The 14,124-nt window shown below is 39.7% G+C and overlaps 1 protein-coding gene across 2 annotated transcripts in view; it reads left to right on the top strand.

Moving 5' to 3' along the window:
* Positions 1-1,772: 1,772 nt before the first annotated feature.
* Positions 1,773-14,124, top strand: part of LOC146626835 (testican-2) — a 46,792-nt gene continuing 34,440 nt past the window's right edge. Inside the window, exon 1 of one of the 2 annotated variants that reach the window (XM_085360835.1) lies at positions 1,773-1,949. In XM_085360835.1, the coding sequence (XP_085216961.1) occupies positions 1,773-1,949 (177 nt within the window). The remainder of the gene's footprint in view (positions 1,950-14,124) is intronic. The other variant, XM_085360836.1, reaches the window with a different exon arrangement.

Below are 14,124 nucleotides of genomic sequence, written 5' to 3'. Positions count from 1 at the left end.
TACTCAGCCACGGACAATATTGGTAATCTTAAACATAAATGAATCTGAGCAGAGGGCTGGATTAGGTTTATCTTCATGGGGATGGGATGCACAGCAGAGGGAGCGAAGGAGGAGAGGGCATGCAGAGTTTAGGCAGCAGCAGGAATAACGTGGATAGACTTAAGATGATGTGCAGCTACAGCAGAACTAGAGGTCATAAAGAATGGGGGATAAAAGCCGCAACGCAACACATTTAAACTTGTTTCATTCCACAGTCCATCTTTACAACATCATTTGGTGCAGGCAGTCAAACCAATGAAAGTCTCAGCATTTCAACATCAGAAAGGTTGATTTATAATTATAGATTAAGCTACTAGGAAATCTATATGCACAACACAATAATGAGGCAGCTAGTGTTTCCCATGTGTTGCTGAAGGTATATAAAGTATATAAGTACGCTAACTCATAACTTCATAAAATCACTTTGGCAGCACAAATTGTTACATTACTCAATAACAGTTGAGCGTTTACTCAACACAGTTCAAAGAAATGTTAAATTTCCAGTGTACTGTATTACCAACCTGCCATAGCTAGCAAAGGCCCAGGCTCGTCTGCAAACTGGTTTGTACTCATTGTCCATGTATCTGAGTCATCTTAGTCTGAGATTGTGGTTGTATCTTATATGGTCATCTCTGCACAGAAGCACCACCCATTTGCTGTTTTAACCTTCTGTCTGCAATGGGCAGCCAGTTAGAGGCAAGTTTTAAACAAAGCGTAGCCAAGACAAACTGTTTCACTCAAAGGCCTGTTCACTACACTTCTTGTCACTTTCATTTGCATCAAAGCAGATGAAATTGATTCACAGAGGTTTAAGCTTTCCAGGTGGACAGGCTGAGATGCCTGATGTTTAACTGACTGTGTGTTACGCTGTGATGATTGCTTCCTTCATTTGTTCTTGTCAGAGAGTTAGATAAAAACAATGGCACCAGTCTTCATTCTGTCAGTTAACTGAAAAGAGGGATACCCGGCACTGCTTACTAGCACCTTCACAAGTCAACATTTAATAAACTTGAAAACATCACATTCAGGTTTTGGGAAAAGGGAATAAGTTGCGAATCATGAAATTTTCTGTAATGACACATCCAATATAATACAATAAGCATTGTTTTGAGTCCATTTATATCTGATGTCACATTTTAGAGTGAGATAATATATGATTCTGACATTGGCATCCTCTCCCGGTGCTAATTTTAACATAAATGAAACCTCGGTTGATATGAGGCCGTTTGGGACTCTTCAGTGACCACTGGTAGTCCGAGGAACCATGTTGTGGGCACTAATTCCTTATAATATCAACTAAATTGCAGCAATTTTCCTCTCATTTCCTTTTCACTGTCTGAACCCAGCTGTAGGCGTAGGCTAAATGGCATTCTTCCAGAAAACATTTATTCTACTTGTATGATTCATTTACAGTGTGACTGTTAGGATTTCTGAGTGTGTGAGTGTGTGTTTGTGTGTGGGCTGAAAAAGTAAATCAAACAACAACAAGAAGACGCTGAAATAATGATTCAAAGTGAGCACAAATAAATGATTAGCACAGGATCTAATCTCCCCTTTAACTCTCCTTCTCCCTCCCTCTCTCCCTCCCTCTCTCTCTCTTTCTCTCTCTCATTTCCATTCAGTCTGTTGAGGCAGCAGCAGCAGTCTCGTATGTGGCTCATTGGCTGGAGGACAGCGGCAGGGGCAGCAGCAGTAGCAAGAGGATACATCCCAGACCACACTGCCCGAGCACCATGGTGGCTGTGAGAATCATTGCTTGCCTGTGTCTGCTGGTGGGCGTCTCGCTCCAGGTGGACGTGAAAAGTGGGAAAGAGGCAGGAAAAGCCGGGAATTTCATGGAAGATGAGCAATGGCTGTCAACCATCTCCCAGTACAGCCGTAAGATCAAACACTGGAATCGCTTCAGAGACGTGAGTGTTGCATTTGGTGTAATTAACACAAGCATGCGTTGTCGTGTCTTTAGCTCTTCCTATACTGGGCTTTCAGAGGTGTTCCCTGTGGAGAAAGCGCAGGCTGGTTTCTCAGGTGATTTTTGCGCACAGTTAACTGTCAACCCGAAGTGCACGTATACCCAGTTTTATCAGTTTGTGCATGAGAAATACTTTGAAAAATGAAAGTATTTACACATGATGCTAGAATTTAAGCTTAGACTGAGGTCCGAATGAATGCGCGTGTGTCCGTGTGCGTGCATCGATCATGAAACCATTCAGATTCATTTCACCCTTCTTCTTTTTAATTTTTTTAATCCTATTCGATGTTATACATTTATTGCTTTTTTAATAAAGGGGGAATGCCAACTATGTTATTGCGTATACCTGCGGTTAAAACTGACACTTTTCGTCTATGGACCGTCTTGCAAGTGAATGCAAGTGAATACGGTAAAACCCAAAGGAAATCTACGACATATGGTCTCAAAAGCTATTTCCAAGCTCCTTCTGGGTAACTGTGATACTCTGAACCGTATCTCTATTCATGAATTCCCATTGATCTGCCATATTGTAAATGTAGGGCTCACAGGTAGGAGTCTTCCTGGGCTTTCAGACTGAAAAGAAGCACAGCAAGCCATCTCCTGTGTTGTCAATAAATCATAAATAGAAAATATCAAATATTAAAAAAACAAGCATGGCCAATGCTCAAGAGTAATACTCCCTAAAGCTGGAAAATAAGTGATGAAATTTAAAATATCTAAATTTTGAAGGCCAAAATTTAGTCACATTGTTAATAAAGCTGGAACTCCATGATTGGTAAAAAAAAAAAAAAAAAAAACCTTTTTAACGCAAAAACACCATTTGCAGATTGCAGCTAAACAAATATGCTTTATAAGGACCAAAATAAATACTATTTGAAGATAGTGCCTTAGATTTCCACAAATTTCAGAGAACTGTTTTGGAATTTTGTAGATTAAAATATTAATCACGAACATAGGCCTAAATGCAGGGTAACTGGGTAAGGTTACAGCAACCATATACATTTTGTGTATATGGTCCAAGCAACCACACCAGTAATGGTACATCTTGACACGTATATTTTTTGTGACGGGATAGGTCTACATTTTCACGAAATCCTGCTGTGAAACCTTTTAACATCAACAAATGATGCACCTGATAAATGCAGGCTCTTCATCACAGTAGTGCAGCTTCCTGTAAATCAGATTCGTGCTTATTTATTTCCACCACTGCCAACAATACACTGATACAAAGAGATATGATAAGAACAGCTATCTTGTTGTAAACCACAAAGGAGACAGGTGTGAACCAATCCAGATCCTTATAGTGGGCAAATTCTTCTGTCTTTTGTGCCATTAAATATTTGAAAGCTCAGGATGAGAAAGTCGTTTTAATGTTGGTGGGTAATGATGAAGGTCTCATTTTAACTGAGGAGGACTGGGTGGAATGATGACAGTGATGATGGTGCTTTCACAAATGTATATTTTTTATTTTTGTGTGTTGCTTTTTGAAGCTGAATATAAAGTTGGATTCTATCTAACTTTATCCCATCCCAGTATCCACAACTGGTACATACCAGCATTGATTACCCATTGACTGATTACCCATTTGACAATATTAGTTCTTTCTTTCATCACCAAATTACAAATCCCACCCACCGTGACTGGTGGTGATTAAGGACAAATGCTGACACTCAAGCCAATATTGATTCTGCTTATAGGTCAGATGCTTTATTGATTCTCCTATTGATTCCTGATCAGTTGTCTGTTGCCTGGGAAAAAAGCAGGCCATTACAGGCCTCTTTTAGGTTTATTAGCTGTGATGATAGGAAAAAAGGCACAAATGCATGCATAGGCTCAACTTCTTTGAGTTCAGTGCAATTGTTTTGCAATACGGTTGTGTTAGAAAAATATGGCAGCATTTCTATTGGAACTGATTGATCTTGGAGGCGTACAGTTCCAAAGGTTTGGACTATGTGGAACAATTTGGCAACTGGAACCTGGTTTCAATTTCAGTCCCTGGCAATAATAACTGGTCAGAGCATATATAATCAGGGCAGACATGTTGAACGAAGGGAGGATGTGCACAGCACTCAGATCACTAGCTAAAAATAAGTAAATCCTGTCTCTATAAAGGTTAAGACAGTTTTACAGCTGTTGATTGATTGATTGATTCAGTGCTGTGGATGGTCTGAATCGCTGCACTTTGTGTTGTTGCTGTGAATTGTCTTGTGTTACACTCTGATGTGTTTCTAATATTAAATCCTCCCTCAGTGATATAAATAGGAAGGTTGATATTAAAACATCTGCAGCCAAGAGAGGGATACGTGGGCACTGGGGGAGACAGTTCGCTTATAAAGGGTCAGGAGCCTATGACGCTGGGTGTGCCACATGGTTGCAATAGTCACTGCCAAAAGACTGAACACATGGCATAAATCAGGATGCACGAGATCTCTGAGGATGAGTTGGTTAGCAACGCTTAGATCCAGGCCTCTACCTTGACAACCGGACAGCTGTTTGATCTCACTGCTGAGAAATATCACCTCAGACACATAGTCTTATCAGAGTCTGCCAGAGAGAGAAGCTTCAACACCTCTGACCATGTCTGGTGACGTGCAGGAATGTGTCCGACTGGAGAGAATTTGTAATTGAATCGCAAATTTGTGCTTTCATGCAGATTTAAATATTATCTCCACGGGTGTTTGGAGGAGTTCGGCTCTCCTGTTAGATTGGATCAGCGTTTGAGTGACAGATAGGGTGAACAGAGCGATATGGGGCCTCTCTGTGGGCAGTTAGCAGCACGTCCAGCCATAGTGTGCAGAAAAGATTTGACATGAGAGTCTTCTTCAATCTATTTGAGTTTAGCTTGAGTTTAGTTCAGTAAAAGATTGTGTAGCAAAAGATTGGTGAATGCCTTACAGCTAAGGCTCACTCCAGTGGTTCTCAAACCGTAGAGCAGGCCCTACTGGACCACGAGGAGAAAAATATCGATTGAAACTGGGTTGAATGGAGAGTATTTACAAAGGAAAAAAAAACCAGTTTGGAGTTTGCAGATGCTACTGTGCTGACCTTTATTTCACTGCAGTTTAACTTGGATCCTTTTTATGGTTAATGAGTCGTGCAAATTGTGGGATATGGGGCATGAACCTTTTTTGGCTGTGGATAGGGTATTCCAGAAACAGGTTTGAAAACCAGCAGTATAGAGTATACTCTACAAGGAGTATATAGTGTCTATTATTGTCTCTAGCATAAGCCCATTGGGAAAAAGGTTCATGACATTTAGGGAAGGACAATGATAAGATTTCATTGATATCAGTGTGATTGTTGATTCTGCTTAAAGGTCAGATTCTTTATGTATTCCTGATGAATTTTTCAGTGTAGAAACATTTTTTCAGCACAGCAGTGACAGCTGTTTTATTATTTCTCACTCTGAAGTGCAAGTCCACTGTAGAAAGAAAGTTTGCATTTACTTTTCACAAGCCCCTTTCCTTGAGTTCAAAATATAAGCATGCAGAACATTTAATTTAATCTCAAAAGTAAAAGATGTTAATGTTGCAGTGATGTGAGAAACTTTATTTTCATTTGAGAAGCTTTAATTTGACTATTTGGGTGTAATTAAATTAAAGACTCGATGATAAAAATTCTCAATCCTATTTTTGTTTTGTTTTTTTCTTTACTTCATTGTCATTATTATTTAAATATACAAACATCCCTTTTGCCAAATCCTCAGTGGAACAATCCAAGTAGAATGTTGAGCAAACTGAAAAATAGAAAACAGAATAAAATTAGTGGAATGCTTCCTTAATGATTCCTGAATAATTCAGTCATTTAGTTGTTTAAGCAGCTAGTCTTCATCAACATTCACTTACACATTCACCGGTCACTTTATTAGGTATATATGTTCAACTGCTCGTTAATAAAGTTATCTAGTAATCCAAACACATGGCAACAACTCAACAGTCAAATCATTTAGGAAAATAAACATGGCCAACATGTTCAAACAGGGTAAGAAAGGTGATTTAAGCAGCTTTAAATGTAGCATGGCTGTTGGTGGCTGACAGGCTGGTCTGAGTATTTCCACTCCTGGGATTTTCCCACACAACAATCTCTGGGGATTACAGAGAATGATCTGGGAAAAAAAAGATCCAATGAGCAGCAGTTTTCTTGTTGCGGCGACAGCTTAGAAGAAAATAGCCAGACTGCCTATAACTGAGAGGAAGGGTACAGTTCACATGGGCTCACCAGAATTGGTCAATAGGAGAAAATTGGAAAAAGGTTGCTTGGTCTGATGAGTTAATTTGGATGGCACAGTTCAGGTTGCTGGTGGTAGTGTAATGATGTGGGGATATTTTCTTGGTACACTTAGGGCCCTCCTATTGTTGCTGACCATGGGTATTTCTTAGCTAAGCTCTTAGCAGATGGGGGTGTGCATAATCGCATAGGGATGGCTTGAGCCCTTGCTCATTCAACCCTCTTCATACATTTGTATAGAGGCACCTCATCCAAAAAAAAAAGAAAAAAAGAAGGTAAATTCAACCACAGCACAGGAGGAGATACTGTAAGCAGCCAAGTTGGCTTGGTTCTACTCAGAGGAGACTATTCTCTGCTCTGTCGGGCACTAAGACGTACCATCTGAAATGCGAAGGGGCTGTATTTGTTTACTAGCTGTCTTGGCAAACAGGAGGTGTGAAAACAGCAAACAGGAATATTCATTCCTGCATCGAAATAAAATGAAACAGAGTGGGGAGGACGGGGGTCACCATGTGGGCTTTATAAACCAAGTGGTGGGTGGTGTTTCAATTGGACCAGCATGGGGATATAATGAGGAAACGTTGAAAGGAAGAACAATAAGAGCAGCAGATGTAGAAGGTATACACAGGATGTTATACAAGCTCCTTTATGACAGGCGTCAATGTCGAAGCTGTAATCATGACATCCTGCTGGTGTCAAGATATCAAATCTCCCCTGCCCTCAGATTCGCACAAATTCAGCCACACAAAGCAGGAGAACAGGTTGCAAATGACAGCGCACAGCTTAATTAGCCCACAGCTTCGATTAAAAAAAAAGAAGTCTTTGAGCACTTGTCGTATTTCTTCATCGCAACACAAGTTTCACTTTGCATTCTGGTGCATTCGGATGAATCTGCTCAGTGGGAGCTCAGGCCATCACTCGCGTGAACAATACTGCGCTGTTCATTCCCAGCCAGATTCCTTACATCTCTCTGAGCAGTGCAGAGAGGGACCTCATTAAGTAGCCATGCAGCCTTTCAGCCAACCACAGAGGGCTGTTTAAAGTTTGCACCTGCTCTACTGCCAGCTTTGTTTTTAATGAGGCTAAATTGCCACATATTTTTTTAGGTAAACAGCTCTTCGGTTCTTTTGGTTATTGAGGTGGTCACAGTGAAGAAAAATATGAGGGATCATTAGCCTTATTGTTGGCTAGGAATTCATTTGATTTACTACAGTGATAAGAGCAATAATTAGATAACTGCAAGTGCTACTCCAATTTTACCCAAGCCTCTCAGCGTGCTTAAATCTACATTTTCAATATTCATTAAGGAATGCCTGTAGAAAGGGAGAACAACAGTGTTTTATAAACCGAACCAGCTCGAGCTTCAGGGCAGCAAAAATAATTTCTTTTATTATTAAAAATCTGTTTATTATTTATAAATGCAGTGTGTTTAGATGTAGACATGCAATGAGCTCAAGTGATGGTTCGTCTGACATACCTGGCAGTGTGTTTGTTAGTTACAAGTTTCAAGCTCAAGTTTTAATCCACACAATTAGTTTGATTCAAGCTGTTCATTTGACATTTGATTAGACTTCAAAAGTGCCTTTATGAGACTTAATAAACCAAACAATTAATCAATCAACTAATCAAACTGAAAAAAATAATCAGCACATTATACATGCCGTCTTCCCTTTTGGAGCAATGGTGGCAAATGTTTTGCAGTCGGAGGGTTGCAAAGCGGTTTGCAGGTGGGCAGCAAATGTAGACCAGGCAAAGCAACTTGAATAGCTTGCCACATATGAGATTTACAAACAGGATGCCTAAAAGGGTATGATATGAGCCATCAGCTGGTTAGCAATAAGATCAGTAAATCTCCTGGGGTTGTGGCTGAGCGTTACTTTTTGCACTGCATAAACTAATACTTGTTTTATTCCATATTCAGGCAGTCTCCTGCAATAAATTAAATAGCTGTTGCATAGCTTCTTGGGTTAACTACTTTACTCCATGTGATTAAGATTCAAAGGGCTGATCAGGAACAATTAGCTTATGACCCACTCTTATGGTGTTTCCCCCCCAACTTTGTTTAATCTAGTCTGAATCAGTTGATGATTTTGTACATTTGTAGCCTTTTAAAATAAGATAACTTTATTGTCGTCCATAGGTGAAAATCATTCTGTATCAGGCAGCTGCTGTCATACTCTGAGAGCAGGCAGGACTCAATCAAAGACCCAGAATGCAGATTGGTCAATTTATTGACAGTGATGTGAAAAAAAACTATTTACATTGTATTTTAAAAAAGGGAAAACATCCAGGGTCTCTATGTACAGTATCCTAGCCGACTGTCCGATAGATTCCACTTCATCTTTAGACTCGATAGCAAAATAGACTTCTCTCTTTCCAACTCAAATGCACAAATCCTCCTCAAGGAAAACAGTGCAGGCTCCTGGACAGAAGAGAGAATGGTGAGAGGTGCGTACACACGGACTGTGATTCGTTTAATGCTCAAGCACCGACTGATGGGATGTCCTCAGTATTTGAAGGGAGCCGACTGATCACCAGATAAGGAGCAGGTGAGTTGATGTCATGTTGCCATGTCGGAGAGTGGGGACCAAGAGGATCCTGCTTCTAAAAGGTAATGTGTTACAACACACACCGTTCCTTCCTGTTTTCTCTACCCTTTATAGAAAAGGGCTGAAATCATCACTAATCAACTAACTCCAAATAGCTGGCAGCTGGACTAGAATGAAATCTCCACTCCCACATAGGTGTGGCCTCTATCTCACACAAAAACACAAAAGCATCCAATAATTGAAATAGAAAATATGCCAACCTGATGTTTAGTGGGAGATTCTCTCAATTATCCTACCATACCATTCACAACACATACACACACACAAGCAGAGAGAGAGAGGTGGAGAGTGAGAAAAATTGGCAGGAGTACCAGGAGGACTGAAGGACTACGACATCTGCAGCATCTAGAAACTCAAACATCGACACAAATGAAGACAAAAACCCTAAATGGACACACAGACCTTGGAATAAGTAACAATTAATGAATAATTTAAAAAACAATTAACCTCAAACACCTCTCCCCTTCTCTGTCATTCAGTCACAAGCTGATCATTTATCAGTTTAACTGACAGAGAAGCAAAACAATATTTATGGCAGTTATACATAAATAAGGGCACCCTGTACCTCCTCCCAGAGTTTATCAATGCAAACTCAGAGTATAACACATGTGAGGGGTCAGAATAAATCTCGACAGCCAGCCAAACTGTAGTTTGTTCACGTTCGAAGTGCGATTACACGTCCACAGAGTTTGATTTAAACCGACTAAACAGCACAGGTGCGAAAACGCTCATAATGTTCTGCGACACAATGCTTGCTTCTCGTCAACGCTCACACATTACTGTCCACTGAGCCAGATTTGCCCATTTAGCAGCTGGATCTGGCCATGGGCCAAGTCTTCATATTTATCTTTATCTATTTTGTGACAGGCCGCAACAAAGCTAAGGTGGTGCTGCCTAGCATAATCCCTCTGGAGTCACTAATGGCTTGTGAAAACCAGTGTTTGACTACTAATTGTGCTGCAGCAAACAAACTAATGCTTCATTCACAGATTAAAGTCATTCTGCGAAGCCGATGAGCCGGCCGCTGATCCTACATCAGCACAGCTCCAAAGTGAGGGTTCTGATAAATGCAAGTCCAGGGCTCACCCTGTTTTTTCTGCGTATGAACGGCAAACATGATGCTGTTTCATCATGACACTGAGCTCCTTTACTTAGCTCAAAGACACACTGCCAGCTGTGGGTTTTTTCTGCTCCTGTCATCAACCTCAGCCATTTATTAGCCTCCCACAGGATTTATGCTCCTGCGCTAACAGCCAATGTAATTACGGATATGAAAAATTAGAGGAAGAAAACAGTATGCAATTGCTGGAAATATGATAATGAGGCCTATTTCCAGTTAAAAGTGAACGACAGAGCGAGGGTTGAAAATTAAGATGAGACAAACCATAAACGTTAAACGAGCTAATAGTTATCCGTATTTCCTCTGCTGTGAATCTGATCAGCCTATCACATCAGCTATCTGTGTTTTTTTTCTCGTTGCACACTAATGAGATCAAAATGGCAGAAGTGGTGGAATGAGATGCCTTTTTGTCCTCTTGTGATTACCATGCATGTCTTTTACCGGTGCCGAGGTTTGCTGCGAGTGTTTGGGGCTACTCAGATTCGACTCATAGTAGGAGGAGCACCACCGTTGGTGATTCTTAATTGAGTGGAAAGAGTGCTTTTTTTGTAGTTGCTCTTATGGAGGAGCACTTATCACTGGGTAGCAAGAGAAAGACATTTGCTTTTTCATAAAGATCTTCTGAACAGTCCAAACATGCATTTTAGTTTTGTTTTAGTATGAGCAAGAGAAAGCAACTTGTTGTGTTAGGTGTAGATTAATGCGTCTCATAATGGAGCTTGGCTGTTCCTACAACGTCAGTGTTAACTCACATCAGCAGCGATCATGGCCTGAATTCCATCTTTTTTAGCTATTAACTTCGCTGTGAGTTGCTGAAATGTCGGGCTGAATAATTAGTTGTTCCAAGGTTCTTCTGCTGGCTCTATTGTTCATGCATTATTTATAGTGGCATCTGCCTGAGAGTTGTCTCTGTACTGGTGAAGCTCCTCTATGCCTGCTGCTCACAGAGCGACGAATGCTGCCACTCTGCTTGTGTGTCTGTCTTCTCTCATGGCAGGCAGGGCGGCACACCCAAAATTCAACCAATGATCAATTTTTAGCCAAAAGAAGAAGAAGAAGAAAAAGTCTGATACCACTGCTTTTCTCGAGTCTATAGCAAAATGTGAAAGTCTGGGAAAAATCATAGAGTTAATAATAATAATAATAATAATAATAATAATAATATTAATAATAATAATGATTATGAAAAGTCACTATTGCTTTTCACAAGGGGAGAATGAAGTTTTTCCTAAATTTGATGGCAATCTATCCAATAATTATTACTCCAAACTGTTTAATCTGTTTAATAATCATCAGGAATCTGTAATTGCTCACAAAAATTGACTCCATATATCTGAGCTGTGGACCAACTATGAGTCCTTGAGCATAACATTGCCATCCCTGCAGCTATGCTGGTAGCCAGGATCACAAGCAAAAAGGAAAACTTAAAATTAAGCAACAAAGGGAAACAAATTTAAAAAGAAAAGAAAATCAAAACTAGACCCTGCATGATTTTAACAGGTAATTTGTTTCTGATGGAAATGGCTGTGTTTTTGTTCAATGTGTATCTAATGTGAGATCCTCCCCAGAGATCATTTTTATTCAGTTATATCTTTAGTTTGGAAAAAGATAATTGACACTTCAGTGCTTTTTGCAAGATCTCAATTCACTAAAACCCATTGACTCATGTTTTCAGGGACATGAGTATTATTAATTTTACACTTTCAACAAACAGGAGTCTCAGTAACTGAAAAAATACAGCCAGAGTTCAAGTAGAAAAAATGCAGTTCCTCACATATTCACTGGAAACTAGCTTCCGAATCACACGTTAAAATTCACAGCTTGAAGCAGAAATTAAAAAGGTTTACAGCTTAGCAACACATTTGTTTTCTCTTTTGCTGACTATTTTGTTTTGTATGAATCTCATTTAAATTGTATTAAGGCTGGATTAATGGTGTTGATGCTTTAAATGACAGACGAATACTGATACAGGCGGCTATAGTATCTAGCTGTCTGCCAAATGGCACTTCAGGTAGTTTGAGTCACACTTCTTGAATGCATTTGGGATGTTTACGCCTTTTTGGAGTGTTTTTGTCTGAATTATCTGGCAAGTAATTTGTTTTTGTTACAGTTAGTTGTACTAACAGGTGGTTGTCATGTCTTTGTTTTCAGTAAGTACAATCTCTAGTGGTGTTACTTAATATTTCATTTTATAGCTGTTCCCCTATAGCCAGAGAATGGAAGTAATATACTTTTGCATGCTTTTCTATATTTCTCACTTCCACCTATCTTGACAACCACAACTAGAGTCAAGTGTCAGATGGGAAAATGTAAAACTACAATAATTATAGCCGGGCTACTAGTTATTACTAGTTAATAATACATACAAGGATTAAAATACCACAGATCCAATATCCCAAAGACTGTCTGTACTTTAGATCACATGATAACCAGTTTACTGTCTATTTAAAAACACACTCACTGTGGCCGCTCACTTTGAATTGTATAATAGCTTTAAACACTAGCCGTATAAAAGCTGGACAAATAAAATATAATGCATGTCCTCGCAGACAAAATAAATGATGAGGTTGGCATTTGTCTCCGGGAAGTTCATCCGCCAGTAAACTACAATAAGATCCCTCTCTGTTTATCTGAACAAATCTTATTGTACACAATGTAAACACTTTGGATCGCTTCACCTGCTGAAAACACTCTCCAGTAAGAATGCAGTAGTGGGACCTGTTATTTCTGTGTATTGTACTAAACCTGGGGGAAAAAAAGCCTACACAAATAACAGTGCATACATTAGATAGGAAAAAATACATTAGGGCTACTGAAAAGTGTTGTCCTGAATATATTTAGGTCTGCCTACGGTGTTTTTTTTTGTTAATATATTTTTATAGATGTGTGTTTGGGGCCACCCCATTATTGTTATGAATTGCCTAGGTCCATGCTGCACTAAACACATGCTCCAAGCAAACACAGCTGTATTGCTTATGTTCAGTAACAATGGGTGTAATAATGCAAGGTTCTCAGGTTCAACCTGGCATTGATAGATTCTTTGCTTTAGGCCACAAATAATTCACTGTTGAAACAGCAGGGCAAGTATTTTACAATTAGGCCAGGCAGCTACAAAAACGTAGAGGACATGCTCTTGCCTGGAGAGAATCTGCTTCTTTTGCTGTCTTGAGTATGTTTTATTTTCATGTTGGACGAGATGGGGTTGACTGCCCCGGAGCCATACTGGGGAGCAAAGAGAGCCGAGCCACAGAGAGGTGTCAAGGACATGCTTGCAAGGCCTACGATCCCTTCTATATTCAAGCTGTATTTAGTATGTGTGGCTTTTGGAAGATGTATTTGTTGGTGTGTGTGAGAAAGACAGAGACTGTTAATTCATTGAGTTGGCGGGGTAATAGATATACACTACAAAGTCATAATGAAATTACCTTAATCAAGCAAATCATATAGCAGGGATAGAGAAATGAGCTAAAGCACTAATAGCTTTTTTCTCAGTTGAAAGAACCCAGCAGAATCTCATTTATAGCGTGATGTAGTCCTTCCTACAGCCATAACGCGACATCTCAATGTGCCTTCCTGTTTTACTGTAATATCCCATTGCCATTGCAGAGATTAGTACTATCAGCAGCCCCAACAACCCAATTTGTTCTCATTGCCATGGCAGACGGGGGGAATTAAATGTAATCAGCCAGCTAGCATATTTAACTTAGCTACCCCTGCAGATCCCCGTGGCATTTCAACAGGAATACTTATCATAATTATCTTCTCTTAACCATGCTGCTGATTTGTAAACTTAGAGTTATAAAAGAGTTCTGCAGCTTCAGCATACTTGTCAGCGGACCCAAATTATTTCAAACGGAAGGCACAGTTGTTAAAAATTCGGAGACAGCAAATAAAGTAATAATCACAGGCAAAGATAGATGGTAATAAAAAGTATATTGTAATCACAGTTTTCTTAGAGGTTTGCAGAACACACATGCTGACAGTGCATTACAGTCCACTCAAATGATTGCACAGCTGCTCAGTACAGCATAAAAAAAAAGCTTTACACAGATTTTTGGCTACTGCATATCCGTCCAAGTAAAAGAAAATTATGTCGGTATTTTTTTTTCTGTGTGCAAAAATGTTTGTTTGCCTCTTCTTACATTCTGACTTTCCTAGTC

The sequence above is a fragment of the Diplotaxodon limnothrissa genome, linkage group LG8 (assembly GCF_057381915.1).
Source record: "Diplotaxodon limnothrissa isolate DT_005_m linkage group LG8, D_limnothrissa_male_GT1.1, whole genome shotgun sequence".
In the NCBI taxonomy this organism is placed as follows: domain Eukaryota; kingdom Metazoa; phylum Chordata; class Actinopteri; order Cichliformes; family Cichlidae; genus Diplotaxodon; species Diplotaxodon limnothrissa.
Note: the sequence above shows the minus strand (reverse complement) of the source record. Positions and strands in the feature narration are given on the sequence as shown.